Raw genomic sequence first — 23048 nt, forward strand, 5'->3', positions numbered from 1 at the left:
GGGCCATCATTGTTTGTAGCTTCTCTAGTCCCCAAGCTGCGATCTAAAATGCTTTTTCTATTGATTACCTGTCTAACCAATAACCCTTCATGCTTCCTGAGCCTTGACGAAGGCAACCAAAGAAGAGCCATGTGGCAGGACGACGCCTACCTTGGACACAGCCCACAGTATTAGAATCAACCCAACCCAGTGCAACATGCCCCTCGCAATGATAAATCGCTTGACCATCTTCATGTTCTTCTGGTCGTTCATCCTCGGGTATTCCTTTTCCTGTGGCACCTTGCTCCTCCCCAGAAACCCACAGAGTGACAGCCACCCATCCTCCGCCACGAATTCCAGCACCTGCCGGCCCCTCTTCTTGGCTTCCTCCCTCACCCATTCATTATGCCTCTCATAGATCTCCTCATCGCGAAAGGTATACCCCCATCGCTGCATGAACAGATCGTCCGTTGCCTTCATCATCCGCATCATCGCCCGGTCGCTCTGCACGAGGAACGTCGCCACCCAGAAGCCCCAGCTGTCGAAGAAGCGCAGCCCCTCCCCGAAGCTCCGGTGCCAGCTTGCGGCGCCGCCCTTGCGCGTGTTGAGGATGATGGCCGCGTCGGGATACATGTCCATCAGATCGTCTGCAAAGACGATGCTGGGGAAGTCTGCAACGGCCCCGAAGCCCGTGAACAGTTGCGCGAGGATCTTGTGGCGCTTGGCGGTGTCGTGCTCGAGGATGGCGGCCGTGACGAGGCGCTGACGCTCGGCGGATGGTTGGACGTGCGCCATATGCATGCATGGTGTGTAGCCCAAAGTCTCGAGGGCGGACTGGAGGGACGAGGTGGCACATCGGGGGAGGCCGAGGGCGAGGACGCGGGGGTGGAGAGTGGTGTCGACGTCCTGAGGGACGAGGGTTTCGTGAACGAAGCGAACCATGGTCGCATAAAGAAACACAAAATAGCAAAATGCTGTGTAGTTTGTTGTCTGCTGCAAGACGGCGTGAGAAAGTTGATGGTGGTTTTGTGGGATGTGTCTGAGACTCGAATCCAAGGAGGCAAAAACAAGACAGCCACTCCAATTCAGTGGGCTTATTTCTATAGTCGAACAGACACTCGCTTAAAGAAACATTGTTGGTAGTCCAGTCTATTTTATATCTTGTTGGTCTAGTAATTCAAGACTGGCGTCGGTTTTCCCCCATGCAGTGATTATACACCATGTCGAATCCTCGGCCTCAGGATGTTCGGTCCCGAGCAGTCGGCCGGGGTGCTGGTCGCAGAGACAGCTGAAGCGGCCGAGACCCCCGCAGGATCCTAATAGCTCTCATTTTTCTTCAAAGAGGGGCGGTACCGACATGACCATACAAGCACGTGGTAATCCTCTGAATTTGTCCAATGGGATGTTTCCGCATCGACGCCCTGTGTACTTTCGGCACCGGTACGCTCTTCCACCTCACAAGGGTTGAGATCTCGTGAGCTTCAAGGAAACGAGCCCGTGGGATTGTCGGGACTAGCATGAAAGATCAGACAGCCATAAGAGGAAGATGTGACCATGTGCACGCCTTGTAGGAATTCGTAGATGCCCTTTCGGACTCGACGAGCTCCGTAGGGACAATATTGCAAGATGCCGCACCGAGGAACCTCGGATCCCTGGCTGAGCCAACAAGCATGGGGAAACCCGTTCCTTTCCCAGATCGCCTCCGAATGCGTTGAGGATTGTGAAGGATCCATGACGAGTCTTGTTGGCCGAAGAGGAAACGGGCAAAGAGAATGACTCCTCGGCCGCAGATGAGCCAAATTTCAAGCTGACAAGAGACACTCTGCGCGGAGTCCGTACCTGGCAGGAGGCCGACACCCGAGCAGCATCTCCGCAGCTTCACAGGAGTTGAGGCGTCCAATCGAAAGCTGCACTATGGAGCTGCCAAGCTGCACATGTGCTGCTAGGTGCCGTCGTGGGACGTGAAGTGGCTCTGACATGCCTCGTACAAGCCTTGCCTGCTGGATGGTGAAACCCGACACATGACAGACCGTCCGGTAGGCATTTGTCGAAGCACAAATTCCTTTCTCAACGAAGCCAACAAGGCCGGATGTATTCTGTCCTGTCATCTCCTAGCACGTTCTCTCACTTCCTCATTCAGCCCACAAGGCATTCAGTTGTTCCAGTACTTTTGAAGATTCATTCCATCTTCGATGTGTCCAGCAAGGGCAGCCGTACCATGTGAGAGTCAGTACTGGAGATGTCCGTCTCCTCACAGCGACACTTGGGTCAAGACCGTGAACTCTTCCGGTCGACACATGGTACGTCGAAGCGGACAGTACAGCCTTTGTTCACTGCTTGCCGCAGTGGTTGGCGACTTGTGTCCAAGGAGAAGAAAAGAGAAAGGCTTCCCAAGAGTTGGTCAAGGGTCTGTGGCAGAGACATCAGACCCGTGCCCCGAGTGTCGGATATCTTTGCAGTGACCTAGTACTTTATCTTCTGGCATCGCGGCCTTCGTTTTGAAGTCTTCGGTCAGAGTGGGCGATTTTGCTTCTCCTGGTGTGACGCGCTGGAGGGCGGAGAAAACGGCGGGCGATAGCTGAGCTGAGGACGACATCAGAGTGGCAAGGCCATAGTTCTGAACCGGAAGATCTGTCACGACCCGTGGGCGCGGTCTCGTCGTACCTGCTGACGAGCCCTCACTCGCGGCGCTCGGCTCAGCAACAGCCTGTCCCTGCTGGGTTATCGTCTCCTCGAGAGATCCTAAGCGCTGCAAATATTCCCTCCGAAGTTTGAGCTTCTCATGTTTGTAATACACAAAGTAATAATATAACCACATGAGGAAGAAGATGGCGGACGCAGAGCCGACTGCAAGTCCCACGATACTAGCCGTCGTGAAACCACCGTGATCGCTGTTGTTATCATCTTCTGAGGTCGTAGTGGTGGGACAAGCATTTAATGAGCAACGGCGGAGTATGTCGAGAAGTGGGCGTGCTCCAGCTGCTGCGAATTGCGTGCAGAAGATGAGCAGTCTGGAGGCCGGGGAGCCCGGAACCCGCCTGCGGGCCATCGCTGGTGATCGTGTCGATGAGCACAGCAAGTCTGCGAGAGCGCCCGAGGATGTCGAGAGAGCAACAGCTCAGAGAAAAGTGACCTTAACCAACATGACACTTGCTATGGACGAGCCGTGGAGAAGCGCAGAAGAATGCCATCTGTCAAGAGAAGGATGGTTTCCAAGGTTTCCACGGAGAAGATGATGATCAGGAGTCGACACAAGCTTGATTTCCCGAAGAGGTGTAGGCCCAGCTTTGTCAATTGGGAATATGGAGTTCCTTCAGCCCTATCTGCAGAGGACGAGAGCGAGGCGGTAAAGTATATGAAACTTAATTCTTCATCTCACTACTGTAAGACCAAGAGGAAGAAGGATGTAACGAAAACAATATCACCACATGTCAGTTGTGGATACGAACTTGTAGTTCCGACTCGAGAGGGTGATGAGGGGTGTGACCTGCCAGAAACAGGATAGACAGGAGAAGAGCATGCCTGCACACCTTTCCCAAAACTCCTACCAATCGATAGGGATCGGTAAGAATTGGAAGCATACCAAATACTTCTAGAAGGATGTTAGTCTGGTAGGATTTGCATAGCACACTTCCGCGCAGGTTGTGCAGGGGGCATGATCAAGGAACGTGTGCAAGCCCCCTTCCACCCTCCAATTGAACTCGTGAACCGAAGAAGGGACAGACGTGACTGGTTGAAGGGTATGTGATGAAGCACCTGCCTCGTCAGGTGGCATACCTTAGATATACAGGAAGTCCAAACAATCCATCCAGATTGTCTTCAGTCAGTCAGTCAGACAGTCAGTACTACACATCCGAGCATTGGGGGCTTCTCGAGTCCCTCTGAGGGGGGTGTTTGGGGACCAGGAAGAGGTCACGTCACTGCCTCCATGAAGCTCTCTTTTGATCTTTGGTCTATCATATCAGCCGGGGAGATAACCTGCTAATGGTACCGGAGACTGATAGTGTTAGATGCCAAATTGGGTCCAACCTGCAGGTCGATCGATGGCAGCGCCTCTCGTGATGGGGGGACTGAACGACGCCATCGCAGAAATAACAGAATTGATGGAATCCGTTCAAAAGTGACAATTAGTGGGACATGGTGATTGTCATTTTTCCAGAAAGTTTGAGAGAAAGAAAAAAAGAAATATGAAGATAACAATGACCAACAACGGAATCAGAGCAAGGTGGAAGCTTTTGCGACGAAGCTATCCGCACCTTCAATCTCTCCGATGAGGTTGAGGGAGGCTGTCCAGGGCCTGGCTGCCCTGAGCTGGGGTAACCTGGACCATCCTCCTTAACACGTCAGGGGGTGCCAGCGCAGAGGCTCAGTTAGGTGGCTCCTTTCCCATACTCTTTCTCTCGCCACAGTCAATACTGGCGGCCTTTTTACCCACTGGACCCTCAGGTTGCGTGGCACAGCCTCTTCTTATTCAGCGACAGGCGGTCGCATAAGCCGCCCGCGTAATGCGACACATCTCACACCAACGTAACCCCCCTCCACCTCCTCACACTTCCTTTCAGGCAGAACATCTTCCTTCTCTCTTGCTCCTCCTTCTCCTCCATCCACCACCACCATCACATAATCGCCGTTAGACCTCCAGTTTCGGGAAACACGAGGTAGAACTCCGTTGTTGCTCATGCTGTCGACACCCCCGTTCAGTCGAACTGGTCTCTAATCTCCAAGCAGATTGACATCTGAGGGATCCGCCGTCGGGTGGACCGTATCCTGTTTAGCGGCAATAAGCACAACCAAAGCCCCCGGAATAGCACTGGCCCGGACGTCATATCTCACTGCTGTGCAGCCTGGACAGAGGGTCGATAAGGGACGAGAACAGAATCATCACCGAGACAACCCATCCAGCCTAAAGCATCATCATCATCTATAAACTTTTTTCCTTCTTTTCCTCTTCTTTCTCCTTGTCGCAATCATGACCTGGGAACTTACACGCCGTCGCTTTACTCGAGCGATCAACAGCAAATACATCTATGATCGCATCGTAAGTCTACTGTGTCCTCCAGCCTCAGTCTGACTCGCCTGGCAATTGCAGTCCGAGTGTCCCTAACGCCTCCTGTGTGGACCACCACGAGCTCCCACCGACCACATTCCTTGTCTTGGTGTCGTCATGTCCTCTTCCAACTCTTTACCTCGACGACGATCAACCACAAACACACATCCAACCATCTTTTACTCACCCGCTCACAACCCTAATCTGAAGCACATTTGCTAATTCTTCTATTGCTACCTCTTTTAGCCACTTCTGCACGCCATCATTTTCCTAATTGAAATGACTATCGTCGCACGGCTCGTGTCTAGGTACAATGCCTACTACAGCGAACGTCCAGGTATGCTATATTGGGAGCCCAGATGACGATGGCGTCGAATCGATGCGTTATTCATGGTTCGCAGTGCAATACTGATGCTCGCAATACACAGTCCTCACCATGATGGTGACCAACGCCGTCCTGGGTGGCATAGCTGACACCGTCGCCCAGTCCATCACTGCCATCCGCGAGCGCTCCCTCAGAAAGCGATCCCCCAGCGCCCGCGACGACAACATGGCCTTCGAGCTGGACGCCAAGGATCCCTTCACTGAGCGCGAGCTCATTCCCGAGTCCAAGCAGCTGCCTCCGCCCTTCGATTTCGAGCGGCTGACAAGGTTCATGGCCTATGGTTTCGGCATGGCGCCCATACAGTTCAAGTGGTTCAAATTTCTGGAGAAAACATTCCCCATCACAAAATCTGCCGCTTTCGCCCAGGCCATGAAGAGGGTTGCCTTTGACCAGCTCATCTTTGCTCCTCTGGGCCTGGTCTGGTTCTATACCGCCATGACTGTTGCCGAGGGCGGTGGTCGACGGGCTGTCTATACGAAGCTCCGGGACATGTACGTCCCGACGCTCAAGGCCAACTACGCTGTGTGGCCTGCGGTGCAGGTCATCAACTTCCGTTTGATGCCCGTCCAGTTCCAGCTTGTGAGTTCACACCTTGAAACGGTGGTCGACGTCGCAGGAATTCGCTCTACTGACCTTTCAAATTTTTGTGCAGCCCTTCGTTTCCACCGTCGGTATTGCATGGACTGCCTACCTCTCCCTCACCAATGCTGCTGAGGACGTGGCCCAGCCTATTGCTGCTTCGAACAACCCCAACATCCGCCTGGAGTAGATGTGTTGTTGTAAGCGCATGGACACTGGTACATATTCTTGTGTCACTGTTACTGGCTACGATCGGCAATGAACCTAGACTTCCTCTTGTCTCTCGGGCATCATCAAGGCGCTGGTATGAACCTCTGGTTCCTGTAAATGGTCTTGTATATACGCAGAGTCTGCTTGGGTCACACGGCGTTGGTACACTGTCCTTCTTGGGTCTGACTGGGTTGGACGGTCTCAATTTCATATGGTACATTCTACTTGGTTTTCAATGGATCAATGATGGTACTGACCCGTCAGAAACTTCGAATCTCTCTCAAATGCAAGAGAACTACAGTATTGACTGCCTCGGCAGGCTGCAATGACTATTCGACCAGTATACTAAGTACGGCCGTATAATCCCTCTTATCAGACGTGTCCGCCGCGGCCTTGTTCCACATTGTCGAAGTTTGCATATGCATTTTGGCGTCTGTAGGAATGACGATGATGCATAGTTCGACATTTTGGCGAGAGTCCAACAAAAGGGTTCATGCTCTCAGTACTTAAGTCAATGGCCAGTGAACATGTCGAACAGGGTACTCAATTTGAGTTCTCCAAGCAACCTAAACCACTTCATTCTCCCTCCTACCACTATGGTAAGTCTCTGGTATTCAATAAGCCAGGCTTCTGAGCATAGGCATTCGAGAGTTGAATGGAGCCAAAGCATGCAATGAGTCGCTCACCGGAAGGATAGGATAATAATATCAATGCTATCGATGATGATGGAAAGGGGAAAGGGGAGAAAGAAAAATGCCGACAGGCTTGTTGACAGGTGATTCTGACATCGGCATCTTTCCGGCCCCTTCGAGAGCGAGAGTCAAGGATCGATCGATAGCCCATTCTTTTCCAAAAATTTTATGAAACGGTTCACTCGGCTGAACACGAGATCGGAGAGGGCCAAGTCTCGAAACCTCTGTACCAAAACCTCCTGATTCTGAACTATCAACGCCGAGAAATACCGCGGCGAGAGAATCAGCTGAGGACTGCAGCCCACCACCCACTCACTTCTGGCGCGCTCCGAACCCGACGTCACTAGGGGAGAGACTCCACTGGGCATCGACCCCGCCCCCACTATACATACTAATAAACCTCTCTCCTGCGCTTTTTCTGCCCCAGTGCTGCAGCTATCTAAACACCTCCCGTCACTGATTCTCTCCTCCTAGAGACATACGTACAAGTCAAACTCGCCTACATTTCCAATACCACAAGTTCTCCCTTTTTCTCAATTGATACCCTTGCGAACCTCGCCAAGATGTCTCTGGCCAGCAAGCTTTCCATCACTGATGTTGACCTCAAGGGCAAGCGAGTCCTTATCCGGGTGAGTTGCATCGGCTGATTCCAGCTGTCCCATTTGGCCGAGAGACTTCTACCCTCTATGCGTTGCACCTGCCCGGTCCTCCTTCCCAGAGATACGAGTGTCGAGATTTTCGCTCTCTACAGCCCTCCTTGAGCTTTCTTGACACATCGTGCAGCTGTGCTTATGGATGTTGAAAGGATGGAGGGCTCGTGAGTTAAGAAGATGGATTGCTTGTGTCGAGAGCTATCTAGACATCCAAAGATTCCCTACAGATTAAGGTCGCTAACAATAATCTCTGAATAGGTCGACTTCAATGTGCCCCTCGATGCGGACAAGAAGGTGACCAACAACCAGCGTATCGCGGGTGCTATCCCGACCATCAAGTATGCAGTCGACAACGGCGCCAAGGCCGTGATCCTCATGTCCCATCTCGGCCGGCCCAATGGCAGCGTGAACGCCAAGTACAGCCTGAAGCCCGTCGTGCCCGAGCTGGAGAAGCTGCTGGGCAAGTCTGTCACCTTCGCCCCCGACTGCGTCGGCTCGGAGGTCGAGGAGATTGTCAACAAGACACAGGGCGGCGGCGTGGTCCTGCTGGAGAACCTACGCTTCCACATCGAGGAGGAGGGCTCTGCCAAGGACAAGGAGGGCAACAAGACCAAGGCGGACAAGGAGAAGGTCGCAGAGTTCAGGAAGGGCCTGACTGCTCTGGGTGATGTCTACATCAGTAAGTAGAAGACTCTGGGCTCCAGACCACTTCCCTTGGGATCTCTGATCAATGTGCTAATGATAAATCCCTGTGCAGACGACGCCTTCGGCACCGCCCACCGTGCTCACTCCTCCATGGTTGGTGTGGATCTCCCACAAAAGGCAGCCGGTTTCCTCATGAAGAAGGAGCTCGACTACTTCGCAAAGGCCCTGGAGTCGCCCCAGCGGCCCTTCCTCGCCATCCTCGGCGGCGCCAAGGTTTCGGACAAGATCCAGCTGATCGACAACCTGCTGGACAAGGTGAACACGCTGGTGGTGTGCGGCGGTATGGCCTTCACTTTCAAGAAGACCCTGTACAACGTCCCCATCGGCACCTCTCTCTTCGACGAGGCCGGCGCCAAGACGGTGCCCCAGCTGATCGAGAAGGCCAAGAAGAACGGCGTCAAGGTCGTTCTGCCCGTCGACTACATCACCGCCGACAAGTTCGACGCCAACGCCGCCACCGGCAAGGCCACGGATGCCGACGGTATCCCCGACGGCTGGATGGGTCTGGACTGCGGCGAGGAGTCCATCAAGCTGTACAAGGAGGCCATCGATGAGGCCAAGACCATTCTGTGGAACGGCCCGGCGGGCGTGTTCGAGTTCGAAAAGTTTGCCAACGGCACCAAGGCTACTCTCGATGCCGCTGTGGCTGCGGCGCAGAGCGGCAAGATTGTCATTATCGGCGGTGGTGATACCGCCACCGTTGCTGCCAAGTATGGTGTTGAGGACAAGCTGTCTCACGTCTCCACTGGTGGTGGTGCCAGCCTGGAGCTTCTCGAGGGTAAGGAGCTCCCTGGCGTGACGGCGCTGTCGAGCAAGTAAGTCTGGGTATTTTCAAGACGAGCGGCTAGGGAAGTCCTGCGGGATGGGATTGCTGATGATACTCGTTCGAGTGGAAAGGTTGGGAAAAGCCATTGCTAGTCTTTAGCTTGCACGTCATAGAGAAAGTACGAGAATGCAAAATAAAAAAAAGATACTTCAAAAGAACTATTGCATGTCCTCCCCCCCTTTTTGTTGAGAAAGCACTACGAGAAACGACCGCGATAAGTCATCTGTGGGATATTTCAGATTCATTTCTCATTAATGTAGTCTATGCCGTAGTCAACCGGCCCGTCTCGCTCTAGCATCCTCCCTAGAGCATCTGCCTGTTTTGGTCTCGGATGCATGTTGTACACGAGGCTGACATTTAGAAACGCATGGCTCATCCTCATGGAAGTTTTGTCGATAGGATGTAGCGTGGTATCAATATCCATCTGCCCTCGTGAGGTGTTCCTGCATATCCAGCCCTTACGAAGCCTCCTCAAGACCCGTTACACTGGGGCTCGATATCGCTAGATCCAGGCGCTATGGAGCCCATGCTGGAGCTATATTCCGTAGTATGTACGGACACAGACCCGTCGGTGTCGTGGCCGTGACCGTGGCCATCCTACCGGCGCTTTGAGGACTCGACTTTCTTGTGCTCCTCCCTATGCGTTCAAAAGAGGGTCAGCCAACCGCATATACCTCTTAGGTAGTTATAGGGTGAAAGTGAATGTTGTTGTCCCCCCTGCCCACCAAGGAGGGGGGGGGGGGGCGGGGAGTGGAGGATGTTGCCCGAGCTTGGCTATCGTGCACCCAGCCGACGAGGGGGCCTGCGTGGGCTATGGTGTGGTGTGTACATACTGGAGCTGCTTCGAGAAATCATCGCTCGTGTCGTCGTCATCCCAAGACTCCTCCCACAGGTGCTTCGTCGTCTCGCCGCTGTTAGCAGCCTCTGTCTCCTCTGCTGGCCAATCTATGATGTTTGAGCACGGCGTCAGCCAGGAAGTCCCATGTCTCTGTCCTAGGAGAGAAGCGGTCGGTCGCCAAAAGTCTTCTTTATCAGAGAGCGTACGTACCCTCGACGGGGAAATCCTCGAACTCGTCGTCTTCCTCCAGCGCGATGTTCTTGGTGGCGTCATCGGGCTTGCCTGCTTCGTTAGAAGCGGCGGGTTGATTCTCTTTTTGGGGGGCGGCAGAGGCCATATTGTTGAGATACGCTGGGTGGTTAGGACTGGGTGGAAAACAAGTTTTGAGTATTCGTTGTATGGAGTAGTAGTATGAAGGTGTCTTTTTGTATGGTTGGTTGTTAAGACTCTTGTTGCTTGAAGTTGAGCCTGTGAAGCAATCGAGCGTGGGCAAGCTATGAGTGGTAGTAGTAGGAGGTCTTCGAGCTCCAGCGGCAGGCACCAAGCTGCTGACGGATACTTTGGGGCCTGGGAGCAACCCCCCCCCCCCCCTCTCCCCAAAATTGGTATTTGCGCCCCTCCTTGTGGCTTGTTCCTTTCGCCGTGGCTAGTGCTCAACGCCCCAATTCCAGGCTCAAGCCCAGCCCGCCCCCCCCCTACCTTGAATCCCACCCTCTGGCCTTTCATCCAGGCCTTTCTGTCATCTCGCTGATGACGGGTACCTCGCTAATCCAGCTCCACTAACTTACGGCTGACCCTGCCGACTAGATGAATAACTCAGCATAGTGCCGGAGATACCGGCGTCTCACAGCATCAATGCAGTATGGAAGGGAATATGCTGCGGAGTAGGATTTTTGTATCATTTATGGTAGGGCTGGATCTTGGTTGGTAGTACTACGATTGGATTGCACGGCAAGGCAGATGGGTTCCCTTCAGCCTACTTGTGGATGTCACCCCCAAGTCAGCCTTTCTCCTTCTACTCTCTGCCTCGTCTTCTATCTCCAGCCCTCGCCCTCACCCCCTCGAGGCAGTGCTGACGTGCCTGGTCTTCGGTGACGGACCTTGGGAACTGCAAGCGTTTTTCCTTTCTTTTCTTTCGAGACGTCGCAGCCTTTTTTTCTCTGCGGCATATATATACTAACTAGCCCGTCGCGTACGTCATCTTTTCAATTCTGTTTCTCTAGACGAGGCTAGAACGAAGACTTGCTCCGTATAGAAAAAGAGAGAGCGAGGTCTTTCCTACAAGTCACTGCCAGCCAAGAACACGAATACGAACAAGCCCACAGTTCGTTCAACAACTGTCTGTGATCGAGCAGCGACAGCATACATACAACCGCTTCTGTTTTTTTCGATTGTTGCCATTGCATCCTGTATCTTTTGAGCTTTGCATTCCTGAGGGACATGGCTGGTTTGTAATGGTCGAGTACTCAGCTTGTCCTGCAGCAAAAGATCATCGTCATCATCCCGAACGCCGGATACACACCCAACCCGCTTAGAGTGTCTCACAGTTCTCGTCGAGTCTCACAAGAAAGAAAAAGACGTGGACTCATCAGGCGTAGAAGTCATCAATCACCATGCGCTCCTGGTTCAAATCCAGCGGCTCCGGGTCTTCGAAGCCCGGCAGCATCCTCTCCTCCAGCCGCAACACCAGTACCAACCAAGTCGCTGACGCGCGTGATGTGGAGATCTCCGATCTGCACGATGCGATGGAAGCCACGAGCCGGATTCTCAACGATGATATCCAGGGTGCGGAGGCGCAGCTACGGGCTCGACAGGACTCGTCCGCGTTTCACCAGCTCGGCCTCGGCATAGCCGTGTTCATGCGGTCCATCCTCGGCTTTGAGAAGGACATCATGACCGAGGCTTCGGCCCGGCTGGCTGAGTGTGAGAGCCGTGCCTGGAGTGAAATGAAGAAGGCCCAGAAGCAGGCTGACGGCGGTGGCGGCGGCGGCTGGTTCAGAGGTGGGGCCAGCGGCGGCGGAACGTCTGTCTCTGCAAAGGGCTGCGAGATGTATCCGCCTGGCACCGAGTACCAGCTGGTGAATGCCGAGGCACAGATCATGGGGGCTATCGTCTCTGTCATGCACGAAAGCCTGACTGAGGGCATCAAGGGATTCTATAAGCTGCGGAAGGCTTTCATCGCGCTCGACGCCATTATGGAAACAGAGGCCAAGATATTGGCGGCACAACAGGGCAATGGCGCCGCGAAAGGACCGAATGCGCCGCCGACTCTGGATCAAGGAGCTGTTGGCTCTCAGAAGAACACCGACTCTGACAGCGATCTTGAGTTTGTGGATGCTGCAGAGGAAGAACCGCGAACATCAGCCACCTACGGGGGCCACCTCGAGGGAATCAACGGCTCGATCCTCGAGAAGGACTTAAACGGACTCACTCTCGACACGCCAGTAGCGTCTTCCGTACCGTCAACAAGACCAGACACACCCGCCGCCCAAGAGCAGTCCGGGTCTCCCTTACCGAGCCCACCTAGGACGACACTCCGTGCCAACGCCGGTCCAGACTCTTCACTCTTCACGAACCCCGTCGATATCTTCGTACACTCTGGGGCTAACATGTGCTTCGGCACACTCTTGCTCATCATCTCCATGGTCCCGCCTGCGTTCTCCCGCCTGCTGTACATCATTGGGTTCAAAGGTGATCGCAATCGTGGCGTACAGGTAAGTCAACCCATCAATGTGGCTGGTGTTCTAGCAAATCATGGCTAGTTTACCTCACGCCATTCTTGAGAACCTTTCGAATAAGAATACAAATAACTGACGACTGTTATTGCTCAGATGCTCTGGCAGTCGACCAAGTTCTCAAATGTCAACGCTGGTGTCGCGGGCCTTATGCTTCTCTCATATTACAATGGCCTGCTTGCCTTCACAGACATCTTGCCTTCGGAGGCTGACACGGCTGAGCTCGCTGAGGAGGACGAGATTGTGGGGTATCCTAAGGAGCAATGCACCGCCTTGCTCGAGCGCATGTGTGCGCAGTACCCCGATAGCCGCATATGGAAGGTTGAGGAGGCGCGTGTCCTCGCCAATGCACGAAAGCTGCCCGAAGCGATCGAGGTGCTCAAGGCCAACGGCGACAGCAAGATGCGGCAGGTGACGGCGCTTAACGAATTCGAGCTGTCCGTCAATGCTCTGTTCATGATGGACTGGCAGACGATGAAAGAGGGCTTTCTGAGGTGTATCGAGCTGAATGACTGGAGCCACAGCCTGTATTACTACTTTGTCGGGTGTGCGGAGCTAGAAATGTACCGGGATGCAGTGCAGGCTTTGAAGAAGGAGGGCATCAGCGAGCAGGAGAAGTCGACCCTCGAAACGGAAGCGAAGAGGCACAAGAAAACTGCGGAGGAATACTTCCGCAAGAGCCCTGCGGCGGCCGGACGGAAGAAGTTCCTGGCGAGGCAGATGCCCCTCGAGATGTTTGCTCAAAGAAAAGTCGCGAAATGGGAGTCGAGAGCCAAGGAATGGGGTCTCGACCTTGCCGATGCGGCGGGAGTAAGTCCTGGCCAGGAAATGACGTACCTGTGGACAGGGTCGAAAAGAATGACAGATGATGCTCTCGAAAACGCTCTCGGGTGCCTGGCCTGGGAGAGGTGTACAGCGGGTAAAGAGAATATCGAGAAGCTGAAGGCCATTCCGGACGAGGCAGCCATCAAAGCCGTTGCGGAGGCGGCCCTGTTGAGTAATCTCGGTCGGTATGCGGAAGCCAGAGAGAAAGTAGAGCCTGTTTCTAAGCAAGATCGGTACGAGGGAAAAGCCAACTCCCTTCCCCCCCCCCCCCCCCCCAAGCTTCCGCTTCCAAATCGTCTAGACTAACGGCCATTTCTTTCATAAAGAGCACTATTCAGGGGAGAGTTTCGAGACGACTGGCCAGCACCCTGCGCGCACTACGAGCTTGGCGTCCTGGCCTGGAAAGAGGGCTGCGACAGCAAGTGCTGGCCGCAGGAGGCAGACGAGCAGCAGATCGAGACATTCAGGCGTGATAGAATCAAGGAATGTGAGGAATATCTGGAACACGTCAAGACATGGGAGGCATTCGTACTCGACGCACGCGTGGGCATGAAGGTGCAGTCGGGTATTGACACGATCGCCTGGTTGAAGGGTAAGAAGGGGTGGGCTTAACGGAAGGCCCGGGCGAGCCTCATAGCTATGGCGTGATCATGTGTCTTGATCTCCTTGGCATAAAGCACATATGTCGAGCCAGCGCTGTGCACATCAGGTTTTTGCGCAGATTGCTCATGGGCCTGTTATCTATTTATATATACGGAAGGTTGTGAAGGTCCGCTGGGATTTCCGGAGTACATCGTAGAAAGACTATGCCAGGCGTTGAAAGAGGCTGTATGGATAGAATAGTATGGTTTGGTATTTGCATATGCGCTGTTTGCTCTTCTTTTCCTGGTGGTGTCTCAGATTATAGTAAATCAATTGTCATGAGGCTCAAGGAGAAAAAAAAGAAAGAAAAAAAGGAGAAAAAAACAAGCCAGCCAAACATATTTTGAAGCCGAAGCGCTGAGCGATGACGTCGCGAGATGGCCTCGGAAGGAAATGAAGTTGTGGTGGGCTGCGCACCCACCTCGTTGTCGAAGCCAATCGGAGAATAATAATGCGATGGTATTCCACAGTAAGGCGGGAACACTCAGGAGCAATTACAGGGTCCAAAGGTAAGGTACGGGAATAGCGAGAGCATTTCGATGAGAAGAGGACAAACACGTGTGGAAACGAACTGTTTCTAAGGGGGGGAGAAAACGGGAACAGACTTTTTGTAATTTCCGGGCGTCGTCACTACTGTAAGGTGTCGACTCCACGCTTAAACTTGGCTATTGTGCATATATTATCCAACATATCTACCACGATTGGGAAGGAGAGGTAGCAAGCCTACTGAGTACCTTTCTGATAGATAATAGGCTGATGAAGGCATAAAAAACTATCGTATAATGAGCTGCATGGTCAGGGTTTCGTATAGTATATACGGTACATCTTTATTTGGTCGTATTATCACCTAGTACGTAGCGCGTGCGTTCCTTTCATCATTATTAAGCTCAACGCATCCTGGGCTTAGCACTGAGACACTGACCATAGAGTATATCGGACTGTACTACTATTAGATATAATAGTATATTATATATCATAAGATAGAACATAGAGCTTCAAACTCTATGCCAAGTTTTGCTGTCTAGATGTTGGATGGTCTCGGCAGTGAACGTATTGTGACTGCCGCGCTCCATTCTTTTTTCTTCCTCTAGACTATGCATACCTGATTTCCCCCTATCGGTTATACCACTCATTTACTTTCAGTACTACAATATGACTTTTTGAGTCTCAAAACAGCACGTACCTGTTGAACACACTTACGCAGACATTCGACCAGTTCGTGGCCAGACACTAGTTTGGTGATCAACATCATCTTCTTCGTCCTCGTTTACGCTGTCTCACCATGTCTCATGTTTTGTACATACATACAACCTGCGTGTGTGTGTGGTGTTCCACGGGCCGTGGCAGGACTACCTTCGTACAGTGTTTTGGCTAAGACACCCAGGTTGTTGAGACTAAGACCAGCTGTTGTCCTCGCCGAAACAAGACGACCCCTTGCAGTTAACTGTCGGTATAGCAGCAAATATAAACAAAACAAAAACTAAACAGTTCCTTTACCCCATAGTCTGAAATTGGTGTTCGAGACATGACGAGTATCATACAAGCAAAGAAGATCGTTTCAATGCCAGGATCGCCCGAGTCCAATTTCCACAACCTTGAGGTGCATTTCGTTGTTGTGTTTTCTGGGCCGGGTTTGAATCCCGTTCTCTTTAGGGTCTTAGTAGAGGTCCTAGGCTACTGGGGTCCTCCCTCATTGAGCCTAGCCAACCATCCACCCCCACCACGGCCCTTCTGAAACTGGCAATCCTTAGGGGCTCACTGATGTTTTGGTGAGTGTACAACATAAACAAACCTCAAAATGCACCACAGCCCAACCTTGATCACATCCCATCACATTTAACCCTCCCTCCCCCCTGACAATTGAAAGGGACTCTGTCATTTCTTTCAGTTTTCTTTTCTGGTGGTCCACACACCCACACACGCGCACACACACACACACACACACACACACACGCTACAAGTTATATAGTATACTTAATTACCCTGCAATTAATCCATCCTCCCCTGAGACTTTCGGCTGGCCATTGCATCGTGGGCTAAACCCTTTTCCCTCATAATTGAACCCCATCCATCATCTCTCATTTTTTCTTTGCTTTCCGACTGCCCACCACACCTGCAGGATCTCCTCGAAGCTGCAGGTGCAAATTACACATACACACACACACACACACGCCCAGGACGCACGCAACAAGATACCGAGTACACCTCCTCGAGCCTAACCCGTCAGCGCTGTACCACCACTGCACCTGCATGTGCCCCTGAACATCCACAGGACACCAAAAGCTGCATATTGGTGCGACCATTGGAAACAGTAACATTGTCGCAACCCGCGCGCCCGCCCACACGCCGGTGCCTCACTGCAACCGCAACTGCAGCAGCACATTACATCCTCCATCCCATCTTGGCTGGCCTCAATTTCGCCCCGTCTCCCGTCGCCGCCTCGTGCAGGCTGCTCTTGCTCCTGCTCCTCCTCCTCCAGGCGCGATGGATGCCGTGCCACCATCAATTCCCAGACATAGTCGACATGCTCGATACGGACAGTGGGATAGCCCGTCCACAATCGGTATGGATGCCACCACCAAATCGGGAGACCCTTTGTTTGCCCTTCGTCTCTCTTTTTTTTATTGGGGTCTTTTTTCTTTCGGGTCTTTTTTTCTTTTTCTTTTCTTCCCTCCTCCTCCTCGACATTGACCTTCCCCTTTCCTCTGGCCCTTCCCTGTTCTTTTCCCCGCTAGACACGAACAAATCTTAATATTTTCTCCCCTCTCTTCCTAAGCAGACACAGTATCCGGCAACTACAATCAACCAAGTCGGCCACACGCCAGAAACGAGTCTGTCGCACATGCCTCTCCCGAGGTCATCTCCTCCCTGATCACGAGCCTTTCTGTCATCTCGCGCCCCGCAGCAGACCACTTCGACGTCCCCATCGACGCCATCCACACCTCGCCCGATTCCCCTGCCGCCGCTGCGTCTCCCAACGTCCCAAGGCGCAACGGCTCCTTCGGCGTCGATTACGGCGCCTTCTCAAAGCTTTCTTCGACCGACCTGCGCGACAACGACGCAGGTGCCGACCTCGACGAGCTGGCCGCCGCGCCCCCCGTCATCAAGACCGCCAAACCCCCAAGCGGCTTCTCCTCTCTCACAGCCCCGAAGTCTCCTTCTGTCCGAGAAGGCGGTGGCCTCCGCAGCTTCCTCAGCAGTAGGACCACATCACGACCGTCTTCACGGGGCTCAGTGGCGTCCAAGGATGCCGACATAGTCAGCGTGGGCAACATCTCCGTCGAGCGCGGCCTATCTCCCGTCGCGTCGCCAGGAGAGGTGAGGAGGCAGCACTCGGGCGACAGCTGGGGCAGGAAGGCAGGCCGAGACCACACACGGTTGCTGTACATGACCTCCAAGGAGAAACTGAGAGACAGCGACGACCGGAAGCGTGGGATCCGTGAGGGTGTGGAAGAAGGGAACAACAGCACCGTCACCAGCAGCAGTAACAACTCGGCCGGTCTCGCGGCCAGCGCCATGGCTCGGAACGCGTCCCCACTATCAGAACTTTCCCTGAGCGAGACGCCCATCTCTGAGGAGCTACAGTCCTTTGACGAGGTACTTGCTGCTGCTGGCTATAGCCACAGCCAGAGCGCAGACGGTCCCATGTCACCACGAGCAATACCGCAACGAGACTCGAGCCTGCGAAGGACAGGCTCCAACGCAAAGCGGTCGTCTGGCAGGATGAGCCGCACGTCGAAGCGCGACAGTTCACACGGGGCCATTCCCGAGGAGAGCTACTTTACCACAGTTAGTAGCACCATGTCGGAGGACGGCCGGCTGTCTTTGTCGAACAAGCGGAGCTCCTATAGGGAGGGAGAGGGCAGCGCTGCCGCCAGGACCAACAAGAGGGACAGCAGGAATGGGCGGAACGGGGACGGGCTGCTCGACCCATCTTGGGCCACCACGAGCAAGGCGAACCACTACATTGACCACTACGTGACCGACACCGAGGTCGACCTGGACGACGGCGCCCCGTCGCCGAATATTTCACAGGGAAAGAGGCGAGATCGGGAGCTCAGTCGTGACCGGAGCAGCCGGAGACGGTCAGGCCGTAGCACCCCTGAGCTGCGGATGAAGCGCAGCAGCTCGAGGTTAAAGCGCCTCTCTGGACCGCTCTCGCCGCGCGAGGAGAAGCCTAGGGACGAGGTCAGCACGCTCAGCGTGGCATACGAGCGACCGCCCTCCGCAGACAGCATAGATGATGCCGTCGAGGCGTACATGCGCTCTCCACGGCTGAGCCAGAGGATCACGCACCCCCAGACAGGGAGAGTCATCAGCTTTAGCGAGGTTGGTGACCCCGAGGGGAGCGCAGTGTTCTGCTGCGTCGGCATGGGCCTCACGAGATACATCACTGCCTTTTACGACGAGCTCGCCCTGACGCTGAGGCTACGGCTGATCACTCCAGACCGTCCAGGCGTGGGCGACAGCGAGGCGTACGCAGAAGGCACTGCGACGCCTCTCAGCTGGCCGGGTAAGCATCCTTTATATATATATTTTTTTCATCTGCGCCAAATCGAGAAAGAATGTCCAAGAAAGAAAGAGAAAATCCATGCTAACTAATTTCCCTTTTCTTAGATGATGTGTACGCAATCTGCCAGGCCCTCAAGATTACGAAATTCTCCATCCTCGCCCACTCTGCCGGTGCCATCTACGCGCTCGCAACAGCGCTGCGCATGCCACAACATATACGCGGCCGAATGCACCTCCTGGCGCCATGGATTCCGCCGTCTCAGATGTCTGTCTTTGGTGCCTCGGCCCAAGCCCCTCTACCGCCCTCGAACGCCATCCCCACGTCGCAGAAGATCCTCCGGGCGCTACCCACGCCCATCCTCAAGGCCGCCAACTCGAGCTTCATGAACGCCACCAGCAGCAGCATCACGAGCAGTTTGCCCAGGCAGAAGCGCACGAAGCGCAAGGCAAGCGGCAAGGGCCCGCCCAACAACAACAACAACAACAGCAGCAACCACAGCGACCGCCCCGGCGCGGCGGACAAAGAGGCCCAGCACGGCGGCGCCAAGGTCCAAGCCGATATGCCGACACTGGCACGGGGCATGATAGCGACCGAGGAGATGGACCTGATCCGGCCGCAGGGCTCCCTGTCGCCCACCACGGCGGCGGCGACAGGAGAGAACCGGTTTGGCGGGATTGGCTCTGGGATGGGCCCACACGGCGGACCGGCCAGCCACGAGGACGCCATCATCGCAGCGGCTCAGTCCACATTGGCCGAGAAGGAGCGGCAGGCGACATATGACGTGCGGCTGACACAGGCGATCTGGGAGCTCGCGACGCGAGGGGCGAACCCAGCCGTCGACCTGCTCGTGTGTCTGGAGAGGCGGCACACCATCGGCTTCCGGTACGTGGACATTACGAGGCCGGTGGTCATCCACCACGGCAGCAGGGACACCAGGGTACCCGTCGAGAACGTCAAGTGGCTCGGCAAGACGATGCGGAGGTGCGAGGTGCGCGTCCTGGAGGGCGAGGGCCACGGGCTCATGGCCAGCGCCACGGTTATGGGCACCGTGCTGATGGAGATTAGCAAGGAGTGGGAGGACTGGAACAAGGCAACTGGGCAGACGAGGAAGACGGGTGCGAAGTGAAAGAAGAAGAGAAAGAAAAAAAGGAGAGCGAAGAGCGAAGAGGGAGCGCTCGTCTCAGGTCACACGAACGACGAAGTAATGAACACCACCCTATATTATATTTATCTCTCTCTTAATACTCGACTGATCTGAATGAAGACAATGGTCGCTGCCTCCCGTTTACTAAGTGGGTTTTTTTTTTTTGGGTTTTTTTTTTAATGATCACGTTGGCCATTGTGTGACCCAACAGTGTTGTTGTATTTTGCTCTTCTCTCCGTGTCAAGCAGTCGAGCCTCGGTCCTAATTCCTTCGGCCCGTTTTCGGCAATGCGGTGCCGACGTCGGTACACAGTAGCTCTGGTATTGGTTATAAAGCGAAGGGCTCCGTGAAACCACGGTATGTATGGTCCAAGAGGAGGCTTCGTAGACGTTGTAGGATCTCCAAACAAGAGGGGAAATATTTACTAACAAAAGGCGTGCAAAGTAAAGGACCAGCCATCATGACGACGAGCTTGACGATGAACGATGGGGTTTCCATCCCACTTGTAAGGCTGAGCCAGATCACACATTCTTCCTTTTCCTCTTCTTTTTTTCTTTTCGTCTTTCTATGTGGACAGTCCCATTGAACTCTCAGTGCGTCACTCAGCTAGGAAACAACCAAGCATGACTGACCAAGCCGACCAACTCACAGCTCGCCTTCGGCACTGGCACAGCCCTCCTCCGCACCAAACTCATGTCTTCCGGCCGCGATCCCAAGACCGCCCGTCTCGACACCGACGAGCGTGTGGACCGCGAGGTTGTCGAGCTGATCAAGACGGCCGTTCGCGTCGGGTACCGCCATCTCGACACCGCCGAGATGTACCAGACGGAGCCGGAGCTGGGGGCTGCGATCCGCGAGGTGATTGCCGAGGGCGTGGTGAGACGGGAGGATTTGTTTGTGACGACCAAGATCTCTTCCGAGTATGCGCGGGCTGGGGACAAGATTGATGTTAGTTTGAGGAAGTTGGGGCTGGATTATGTGGACTTGTGAGTTTCTATGTTTCCTTTGTAATGACCCTTTTTTCTTTCTTTTCTTTCTTTCCTTTTCCGTCCTTTTTCTTCATCCTTCCACTTGGCTCGGATAAATATATATCTCATCAGAATCTCCCAGTATCAAGCATCCACCAAATATCCTCCTGACTAACCAATGATGCCTCGCATCCTTTCTTTCCTCCTCCATCAACAGGTATCTCATCCACACCCCCCTCCTCAGAGGTCCAGACGGCGACCTCCCCGCCGCCTGGGCCGCCCTCCAAGCCGTCAAGGCCAGCGGCAAGGCTCGCTCCATCGGCGTGTCTGGCTACCAACCAGAACACCTCCTCACCACCCTCGCCGCCCCGACAACCACCACGCCGCCGAGCATCAACCAGGTCGAGCTGCACCCGTACCTGCCGGGCCGCGAGCTGCTGGCCCTGTCCCGCGAGCGAGGCATCGCCGTGGCCGCGTACGGCGCCCTGCACCCGCTCACGCGCAACCCCAACCCGGGCGGGCCGCTGGACGCGGTGCTGGAGCGAATTGCTGCGCGCCATGGGGTCTCGGTGGCGCTGGTCTGTCTGCGGTGGTGTGTGGAGCTGGGGCTCGTGGTGGTGACGACCTCGAGGCGGGTCGAGAGGATGCGCGAGTATTTTGGGGTGTTTGACTTCAGGCTGGACGAGGACGAGGTGCGGCAGATCTCGGAGGCGGGGCGGGCCAGTTTGCCTGGGGGGAAGGAGTTGGTTCCTCGGCAGGTGGCTTATCAGCGGGCCTTGGACGCGCAGGCTCAGGCTGAGGCTGAGGCTGAAGCTGAGGATAGAAAGGCGAAGGGGATATACGAGTAAGGGGAAGGATGGATATGAAGGGCCTGGGGCGAAGACAGAAACCAGCGCTCCGTCTCCATCTTCTCTTTTCACCACCTTGTTGTAGAAAGAGACGATACTCAAAGTCGAACACTCGCCTTCATTATCCTCGCACTTGCGTTAGACTTATCAAGAGAAGTAGAAGAAACAGTACATGTTTGTAGGTTAAGTAATGAGATCAAGGAGGTAACCTTTTAGCAAAGTCCTGCAGCATTGCTATTTCGTTCAAGCAAACATACGTCCCTTCATCACTGGGTCTACAAATAACAATCTCTTCGTCCATTCTTCCTCCATCCCTTCTTAGCATGGGTAGAGAGAACAGTCACTACAATTTACAAAAGTCAAGCGCTGTTCACAACATGTTGGGATAAGTTCCGGACCGAATTATGGAAATCATTCTCCTGCTTCTACTGCAATTGGAAATGGCACTTATCTGGTCTTCGTCGACTACCAAAATCTTGTAACATATCGCTCTCATTGTGGCACACGAGAGTCAATGATCCCCAGATTCTCTGCAAACACTCAGCAGCATCCTACTGAGCATGCGCAAAGTATCAGTGGCCACATATATACAAAGAGCCTCACATGCTCGCGGCTCATGGTCGAGTCTGGGCTGCAGACATGACCAAAAAGTATTCATTATAAGGAAGAAATTTGACACGTAATTCTTCCGGAGGTGGCATGTGCGCACTACAGCCATCATTCAAGTGGTGAGCCACACCGTTCTTTTAGCAAGACGCCATTCAAGCATTGTGGCCAAAGTATTCCATAATTGTCTCAGAGAGATCTGACATAAGACGGAGCAAATCCGCGAATGGGGCAATTGTTTTGACCCTCAAGATCATCGATATTGTGGCAGACGGCCATTCTCAAATATCCACTCATCGCCACTCATTGATCAGGATGTTCACCAATTACAATGATTACTTTCCATCCTCCGTGACGGGATCTACACACGAGTAATTTGATTTCGGTGCCTTTCGGAAGCGCCGTCAAGCAACCAATCCATAAATATTTGCGATTTCAATTCTCCATTAGGAGCACATTGACTCGGCGCCCTCTCACATGACCATTCAGGGTCAAGTGATCTAACGTTACCATTGAAGGGATGTGGCAGGACCTGAGGCGGTAGACATCATTATTGTTTTTGCACATAGTAAAAAAGAACATGACTCCCGGCCATTAATAAAAAGTACCGACGGAGATGGGACCATCTTTCTATCAAAATTTGGGTGTATGGTGTCACGTTGGCCAAAATCTAAGAGTATCAGAGGTTCCAACTCTTGGCCGGTCACACGACAAGTCTACTAGGACTCTCTTCCTCTACCATTGGCCATCCAACCTCCCATCCACACGCAAACATACTAGTACTGGTGCCAAGCCTTCCCACGCCACCGGAGCTTTCTATGCAGGAACCCTCTCCCCTTCGATTGGGCCTGGA

The 23048-nt window shown here is 53.8% G+C and overlaps 10 protein-coding genes across 10 annotated transcripts; 5 read left to right on the forward strand and 5 right to left on the reverse strand.

Annotated features, from left to right (window-relative positions):
- Positions 1 to 87: 87 nt before the first annotated feature.
- M406DRAFT_338024 (uncharacterized protein) lies at positions 88 to 921 on the reverse strand (the record flags this gene model as incomplete). Its single annotated transcript, XM_040921312.1, has 1 exon — positions 88 to 921. The coding sequence occupies one exon, from the start codon at positions 919 to 921 to the stop codon at positions 88 to 90; it is 834 nt and encodes a 277-aa protein (XP_040778165.1).
- A 1459-nt stretch (positions 922 to 2380) lies between these two features.
- Positions 2381 to 3028, reverse strand: M406DRAFT_69368 (uncharacterized protein; the record flags this gene model as incomplete). Its single annotated transcript, XM_040925257.1, has 1 exon — positions 2381 to 3028. The coding sequence occupies one exon, from the start codon at positions 3026 to 3028 to the stop codon at positions 2381 to 2383; it is 648 nt and encodes a 215-aa protein (XP_040778166.1).
- A 1575-nt stretch (positions 3029 to 4603) lies between these two features.
- On the forward strand, positions 4604 to 6466 carry M406DRAFT_355499 (uncharacterized protein). The gene is made up of 4 exons (XM_040923191.1): positions 4604 to 5017; positions 5273 to 5363; positions 5455 to 5990; positions 6064 to 6466. Exons 1-4 carry the CDS (start codon positions 4949 to 4951, stop codon positions 6178 to 6180), a joined length of 813 nt encoding a protein of 270 aa, XP_040778167.1. The 5' UTR covers positions 4604 to 4948; the 3' UTR covers positions 6181 to 6466.
- An 882-nt stretch (positions 6467 to 7348) lies between these two features.
- Positions 7349 to 9227, forward strand: M406DRAFT_101915 (uncharacterized protein). Its single transcript, XM_040914976.1, has 3 exons — positions 7349 to 7521; positions 7804 to 8224; positions 8303 to 9227. Exons 1-3 carry the CDS (start codon positions 7456 to 7458, stop codon positions 9067 to 9069), a joined length of 1254 nt encoding a protein of 417 aa, XP_040778168.1. The 5' UTR covers positions 7349 to 7455; the 3' UTR covers positions 9070 to 9227.
- An 85-nt stretch (positions 9228 to 9312) lies between these two features.
- Positions 9313 to 10363, reverse strand: M406DRAFT_321504 (uncharacterized protein). The gene is made up of 3 exons (XM_040919515.1): positions 10125 to 10363; positions 9910 to 10021; positions 9313 to 9713 (listed from the first exon to the last, which is right to left on the reverse strand). Exons 1-3 carry the CDS (start codon positions 10249 to 10251, stop codon positions 9674 to 9676), a joined length of 279 nt encoding a protein of 92 aa, XP_040778169.1. The 5' UTR covers positions 10252 to 10363; the 3' UTR covers positions 9313 to 9673.
- An 875-nt stretch (positions 10364 to 11238) lies between these two features.
- Positions 11239 to 14334, forward strand: M406DRAFT_79659 (uncharacterized protein). The gene is made up of 5 exons (XM_040925987.1): positions 11239 to 12199; positions 12326 to 12628; positions 12746 to 13225; positions 13262 to 13707; positions 13801 to 14334. Exons 1-5 carry the CDS (start codon positions 11528 to 11530, stop codon positions 14084 to 14086), a joined length of 2187 nt encoding a protein of 728 aa, XP_040778170.1. The 5' UTR covers positions 11239 to 11527; the 3' UTR covers positions 14087 to 14334.
- Positions 14335 to 15003: 669 nt separating this feature from the next.
- Positions 15004 to 15643, reverse strand: M406DRAFT_69373 (uncharacterized protein; the record flags this gene model as incomplete). The annotated part of the gene is made up of 5 exons (XM_040925258.1): positions 15004 to 15062; positions 15219 to 15229; positions 15317 to 15388; positions 15421 to 15560; positions 15614 to 15643. 5 exons carry the CDS (start codon positions 15641 to 15643, stop codon positions 15004 to 15006), a joined length of 312 nt encoding a protein of 103 aa, XP_040778171.1.
- Positions 15644 to 16830: 1187 nt separating this feature from the next.
- Positions 16831 to 17506, reverse strand: M406DRAFT_355504 (uncharacterized protein; the record flags this gene model as incomplete). Its single annotated transcript, XM_040923192.1, has 1 exon — positions 16831 to 17506. A coding segment is annotated over one exon (379 nt), but the record flags the coding sequence as incomplete, so codon positions are not given.
- A 1708-nt stretch (positions 17507 to 19214) lies between these two features.
- M406DRAFT_321507 (uncharacterized protein) lies at positions 19215 to 19912 on the forward strand. Its single transcript, XM_040919516.1, has one exon. The coding sequence runs from the start codon at positions 19228 to 19230 to the stop codon at positions 19753 to 19755; it is 528 nt and encodes a 175-aa protein (XP_040778173.1). The 5' UTR covers positions 19215 to 19227; the 3' UTR covers positions 19756 to 19912.
- Positions 19913 to 20168: 256 nt separating this feature from the next.
- Positions 20169 to 21838, forward strand: M406DRAFT_321508 (Aldo/keto reductase). The gene is made up of 3 exons (XM_040919517.1): positions 20169 to 20278; positions 20425 to 20759; positions 20959 to 21838. The coding sequence occupies exons 1-3, from the start codon at positions 20252 to 20254 to the stop codon at positions 21587 to 21589; spliced, it is 993 nt and encodes a 330-aa protein (XP_040778174.1). The 5' UTR covers positions 20169 to 20251; the 3' UTR covers positions 21590 to 21838.
- Positions 21839 to 23048: the final 1210 nt, after the last annotated feature.

The sequence above is a fragment of the Cryphonectria parasitica genome, assembly GCF_011745365.1.
Source record: "Cryphonectria parasitica EP155 unplaced genomic scaffold M406scaffold_3, whole genome shotgun sequence".
In the NCBI taxonomy this organism is placed as follows: domain Eukaryota; kingdom Fungi; phylum Ascomycota; class Sordariomycetes; order Diaporthales; family Cryphonectriaceae; genus Cryphonectria; species Cryphonectria parasitica.

Excerpts from the sequence above, each read along its gene's own strand:
- M406DRAFT_321504 (XM_040919515.1), bottom strand. The coding sequence starts at position 10,251 with ATGGCCTCTGCCGCCCCCCAAAAAGAGAATCAACCCGCCGCTTCTAAC. Across the intron at positions 10,022-10,124 it reads CGAGGATTTCCCCGTCGAGG|ATTGGCCAGCAGAGGAGACA; the intron begins GTACGTACGCTC and ends CAAACATCATAG. Across the intron at positions 9,714-9,909 it reads GATTTCTCGAAGCAGCTCCA|GGAGGAGCACAAGAAAGTCG; the intron begins GTATGTACACAC and ends TTGAACGCATAG.
- M406DRAFT_321507 (XM_040919516.1), top strand. The coding sequence starts at position 19,228 with ATGGACCTGATCCGGCCGCAGGGCTCCCTGTCGCCCACCACGGCGGCG.
- M406DRAFT_355499 (XM_040923191.1), top strand. The coding sequence starts at position 4,949 with ATGACCTGGGAACTTACACGCCGTCGCTTTACTCGAGCGATCAACAGC. Across the intron at positions 5,018-5,272 it reads AATACATCTATGATCGCATC|CCACTTCTGCACGCCATCAT; the intron begins GTAAGTCTACTG and ends TACCTCTTTTAG. Across the intron at positions 5,364-5,454 it reads CTACTACAGCGAACGTCCAG|TCCTCACCATGATGGTGACC; the intron begins GTATGCTATATT and ends CGCAATACACAG.
- M406DRAFT_321508 (XM_040919517.1), top strand. The coding sequence starts at position 20,252 with ATGAACGATGGGGTTTCCATCCCACTT. Across the intron at positions 20,279-20,424 it reads ATGGGGTTTCCATCCCACTT|CTCGCCTTCGGCACTGGCAC; the intron begins GTAAGGCTGAGC and ends ACCAACTCACAG. Across the intron at positions 20,760-20,958 it reads GGGCTGGATTATGTGGACTT|GTATCTCATCCACACCCCCC; the intron begins GTGAGTTTCTAT and ends CTCCATCAACAG.
- M406DRAFT_79659 (XM_040925987.1), top strand. The coding sequence starts at position 11,528 with ATGCGCTCCTGGTTCAAATCCAGCGGCTCCGGGTCTTCGAAGCCCGGC. Across the intron at positions 12,200-12,325 it reads CGACTCTGGATCAAGGAGCT|AAGGACTTAAACGGACTCAC; the intron begins GTTGGCTCTCAG and ends TCGATCCTCGAG. Across the intron at positions 13,708-13,800 it reads CCTGTTTCTAAGCAAGATCG|AGCACTATTCAGGGGAGAGT; the intron begins GTACGAGGGAAA and ends TCTTTCATAAAG.
- M406DRAFT_101915 (XM_040914976.1), top strand. The coding sequence starts at position 7,456 with ATGTCTCTGGCCAGCAAGCTTTCCATCACTGATGTTGACCTCAAGGGC. Across the intron at positions 7,522-7,803 it reads GCAAGCGAGTCCTTATCCGG|GTCGACTTCAATGTGCCCCT; the intron begins GTGAGTTGCATC and ends ATCTCTGAATAG. Across the intron at positions 8,225-8,302 it reads TCTGGGTGATGTCTACATCA|ACGACGCCTTCGGCACCGCC; the intron begins GTAAGTAGAAGA and ends ATCCCTGTGCAG.